Source organism: Palaemon carinicauda, chromosome 14, assembly GCF_036898095.1.
Source record: "Palaemon carinicauda isolate YSFRI2023 chromosome 14, ASM3689809v2, whole genome shotgun sequence".
Taxonomy (NCBI): domain Eukaryota; kingdom Metazoa; phylum Arthropoda; class Malacostraca; order Decapoda; family Palaemonidae; genus Palaemon; species Palaemon carinicauda.
In genome coordinates, this window is record NC_090738.1 from 122,084,558 (window position 1) to 122,089,482 (window position 4,925).

At 36.4% G+C, this 4,925-nt stretch overlaps 1 protein-coding gene across 1 annotated transcript in view; it reads left to right on the forward strand.

The window, feature by feature from the left end:
- The window catches only part of LOC137652960 (4-galactosyl-N-acetylglucosaminide 3-alpha-L-fucosyltransferase FUT6-like), an 8,064-nt gene extending 3,431 nt beyond the window's left edge, over positions 1-4,633 (forward strand). Inside the window, exons 3-6 of the mRNA XM_068386353.1 lie at positions 1,907-2,012; positions 2,193-2,328; positions 3,460-4,179; positions 4,333-4,633. Of these exons, the coding sequence (XP_068242454.1) occupies positions 1,907-2,012; positions 2,193-2,328; positions 3,460-4,179; positions 4,333-4,557 (1,187 nt within the window). The 3' untranslated portion in view covers positions 4,558-4,633. The remainder of the gene's footprint in view (positions 1-1,906; positions 2,013-2,192; positions 2,329-3,459; positions 4,180-4,332) is intronic.
- The last annotated feature ends 292 nt before the right edge of the window (positions 4,634-4,925 follow it).

Sequence of the window (4,925 nt, forward strand, 5' to 3'; positions counted from 1 at the left end):
AAGAACAGTAACATAAAAATAAACATTTCCCATATTAACTATAAAAAACTTTAACAAAACAAGAGGAAGGTAAATAAGATAGAATAGTGTGCCCGAGTGTACCCTCAAGCAAGAAAACTCTAACCCAAGACAGTGGAAGACCATGGTACAGAGGCTATGGCATTACCCAAGACTAGAGCACAATGGTTTGATTTTGGAGTGCCCTTCTCCTAGAATAGCTGCCTATCATAGCTAAACAGTCCCTTCTACCCTTACCAAGGGGAAAGTGGCCACTGAACAATTATAGTGCAGTAACCCCTTGGGTGAAGAAGAATTGTTTGGTAATCTCAGTGTTGTCAGGTCTATAAGGAGAGAGGAGAATATTAAAGAATAGGACAGACTATTCTGTGTGTGTTTAGGCAAAGGGAAAATGAACCGTAATCAGAGAGAAAGATCCATTGTAGTACTGACTGGTCAGTCAAAGGACCCCATAACTCCCTAGCGGTAGTATCTCAACGAGTGGCTGGTGCCCTGGCCAACTTACTACACATTGATCAGATGTGTGGTAGGACTTTGCTTGAGAAAGGGAAGTAAAAGATAGAAGAACTGATTGATGGTAGGAAAAAATGTGCAAGTTTAGACTAGAAAGAAGCTCTATAGATCAATATTTTTTAAGATAAAGGCTAACAGTCTTACACAACTGGCTGAGACTTGGATAATGCATATGGAAGATATGAAAGAAATATTGTATTGCATAGTGTGTTGAACATATATGCTATATATGTTATAAAAGGATAACTAAGAAATGTTCAAAATCTTATTTATTGGAAGTGAAGCACATAGGTATGGGAGTAACTGGCTTAGTGAAAGAGTGGATCAGAGACGGGTCATTATTTTTCTATTAATGGAGTGATGTGAGAGGGTAAAGAAAGGACAGTGTATGGTGGATGCAAAGTTATGGTCCAATTAACGAATCCTGAATGGAGTGTGGAATGACTGATCTTTGAAGATAACGCAGAGTGGGTTGGTGTTTGGAATAAGATACTATAGAAAATAGTAACAGCATCAGGATTTGTACATGAGAGGAGAGACGTGACACAAAATCAAAGCAATATAAAACATGTGATAGCAAGGTTAAACAGGTTTCTACTATTAGTGCAAAGCAAAATATATACAAAACACAATAATGTTACAATGGACGAGCGTGTATGAAACCTGTGTGGTACACTTTCATTAAAGAATTTGTAGTAAAAAGATAATTATAGCCAAATAAGAAAAGAGAAGTTAGTCACAGAATGCATGACGTAACGATAGTAGCAGATCGTGTGCAAGTGATTAGTAAACGACCTGCATAGTCTGTGGAAGCTAATGTGGAAAGTAATAAAAGAGCTATTGAGCAAATTCTCTTTGAAGGGGCTATGCTGAATGGAAATGAAAAAGTTCACATTGTTCTCTAGAACCGGTTTGGTAGAGGTGTACAGTATATGAAGTATGAGAGGAATTGTTAGTGTGAAAATGTGGAGATACAAATGTATGAAATTTTATTATACATATTGTATGTTAATTAGAGAAGGTTTGGCCATGTGGAAAAATATGAGAGCTAAAGGCTAAATATGAGTGGATATTTGGGAAATTATTGTTGTGGAGCAGAAAAGGAAGACCTAGAAAGGCTTAGCCATATCGCATGTGAGGCAAGTTGGAGATGAGGGTCTTTTGTATACTGAAGGCTTGAGAGTTTGAGCAAATTAGAGATGCATAGCTCAGTCTTCTTATGAGAATACATCGCGCTGTTGAAATAAACCTTTGGTGTAGGACTATGGTGTAGAAGACATTTAGGATGTTTAGCAGAACAGGGACTAATAAGGGAATCACTAGTTGAAGTAGAAATGAGGTAAGAAATTTAGTCGAATCTGTTCTATTCCCACAGTGACACACTCCGGAAAGGACCACAAGTTTCAAGACAAGATATTTGAGCCTTTGCTTACCCTTTATAAACAGAAAGCTGCTGGCACACTACCTCCAAGGAAAACAACGTTAGTAGTGATATAAATATCTTAAGTTTATATTTTTGAGGCCTTCACATTTATATTTAATTTGAATAAAAGTGTTAAGACAGAGAAAGATAAAATAGAGTTCCCCAAAAATAACAATGATAATAACTGATTATATCATATTCATCCGATTCACTGATTATTTTTCTTTTCTTGATGCAGCTTCAGGTCAGGAAATGTTCCCCAGGTACTGCTTTGGGCAAAACCATTCTGGTCCAGATACTGGCGCGAACAGACATCTCACATCCGGGGTAACCTCTGTCCTCTTCCTTGCAATGTAACATTTGATGTGAAAAAGGTAATAATGTCGGATAATATTAGCATAATGGTATTTCGTCATATTTTTTTCTAGGTCTGGCCATACTGCTTTCAGCTTTTTCCTCTTAGTATGGAACTCTTCACACATATCCTTTGTAATAAACACTTGATCCACACACGGCCGGTCAACGAACAATTTAAAGGTTTCAAGATGACTCGTGAATGGCAGAGGCAAGTGACAGTGACAATGTCATAGATACAGGATAATACCCTAGAGACTGACCACATATACATATGATCAGTGCCCAACCCCTTCATCAACAATCTAGTATCTTTGACAGTAAGGTAATAGCTACTGATGAGTCAGCAAGTAGACCTATAGGCTCACCCAAACCCTCTTGCTCATAAGGATGGTGAGGGTGTAGACACTACTAAGAACTATCGATCTTAAGTGTGGCTCGAACTCACATCAAACAGATTACGAGACAGGGACGATTCCATTAGCCTTAGGATAATGCTGTGTCGAGTGTTCCTGTCCGTTTGATATCTTTATCGAAGGAATATGATGCGATTTGGCAAAGCATGATGAATACAGGTACGTTAAAGTTGTGGCATAAGAGCATGAGTTTGTGGAAGGACTGGTACCTGTTGATGATGGAACTCTAATTGAAGAGAATTTGCAGCACCAGCTGAAGCACTTGGAACTGTTAGAGGAGGATATCGAGAACATGTAAATCATGAGTAAGATCAATGATATGAGGCTAACATGTAAAACAGAAATGGGGATCAACCAAAATGTTATTAATATAAGAAAGGAAAATTTGTTTATGTATTTAGAAGAAATATGAATAGGGATAGTGATAGTAAGAACAGACACTGAAAATAGAATTAGTTAATAGAATGAATGATTTTCTTGATTGACGAGGCCTATCGTTGCACGCGACTGTCACTGGCATTGGTAATTAACAATTTGAAAAAGAAAATCATAAAACATTTTCGAGAAAGGATCGATCACTTCAAAGAAAGTTATCAATACTTCTTTGCTTTATATCCAACGCAACAATTAGAATATCAGCATATTAAGTTTAAAGAATAATTATTATAGATTATGTACGTTTAAAAGATCCATCTTCTAATGCAAACTTGAGGTAAATGTTCTTGTCATTCATAGAGAAAGGATGTTGACGCAATAATTCTCGAGTTAAGAGGGTCGAAAGATACCAAGACAGCGATGGAGGTTCTGGGACCCAGGAATCCTCACCAGCCCTGGATTATGCTGAGTATGGAGTCGCCACCACTTGCGTCCCCTAGACACAGATCGGATGTAACTCTTTTCAACGGATTCTTCAACCGAACGATGATGTATCGTAGCGACGCTGATATCATCGTACCTCATGGGTTCGTTGTTAGCAAAGAGGATGCAAAATTGCTTCCTCCCGCTTGGGTCGTACCTCCAGTTTTAGAGAAAGGAAATCAGCAAAGAAATTTAGCCATAGCTTTCATCTCCAAAAATAATGAATTAGTACAATCCGATCGCCTGGAATATGTAAGAAAATTTAAGGAATACGCCCCTATTGATATTTATGGAAAATTTGGGACTAAGAAATGTGGCCGATCAATGATTATATCTCAAAGATATGACCCCTTGACCGACAAATGCCTAAGAATGGCGGGAGAAAAATACCTCTTTATCTTTTCTTTTGAGAACAATTTTTGTAAAGACTACATCACTGAAAAGGTCTACAACTTCCTTCATTATCCAATAGTTCCTGTGGTTCGAGGACTTGCAAACTACTCCTCGTTTCTGCCTCCGAATTCCTACATAAACGCGAATGAATACACTCCCAAGGAACTGGCCGAGAAGTTACTGTACTTGCAACGAAATCCTGAGGTAAGATTTTTTTATGATTATTCTTATGTCTGTCTTTGTACCTCAAGTAACAAATGCATGAATTCATACCAATTTTATCACCATATCTTACACTGTAACTTCTTGTATCTGCAGTATTAATGTTTTTGATAATACAAATCTCTTAATTCGCAGGAGTACCAGAAATATTTCGAATGGAAAAATCACTTCCAGCCTTCGACCATCGGAGCAGAGAGAACCTTCTGCCACCTGTGTGCCAGGTTGTATGACCCTCAGATGTACGAGCACCAAGTCATTGAAGACTTTGAAGACTGGTTTCTTTACAAGTCCGAGTGTTGGAGCCCAATATACAAAAGTGATATTCCTCTGAAGAAGGAGAAGAAGAAGAAGAAGAAATAAACTCGGTGTGGATACACAGAAGTGGAAAATCTCAGAGAGGATTATGCAAAATTTCACTTTTCCTTTGTAGAAATAAATCAACGTGAATCAGGCTTTAGTTTTCTATTTTGATCTATTGTTAAACCTAAGGTACTTTGATTCTTGAAAGACTGTTTGAATTCATCGTGTCCATGGACCAACTATATATATATACATATATATATATATATATATATATATATATATATATATATATATATATATATATATATATATGTATATATATATGTATATATATATATATATATATATATATATATATATAAAAATTTATATATATATATATATATATATATATATATATATATATATATATATATATATATATA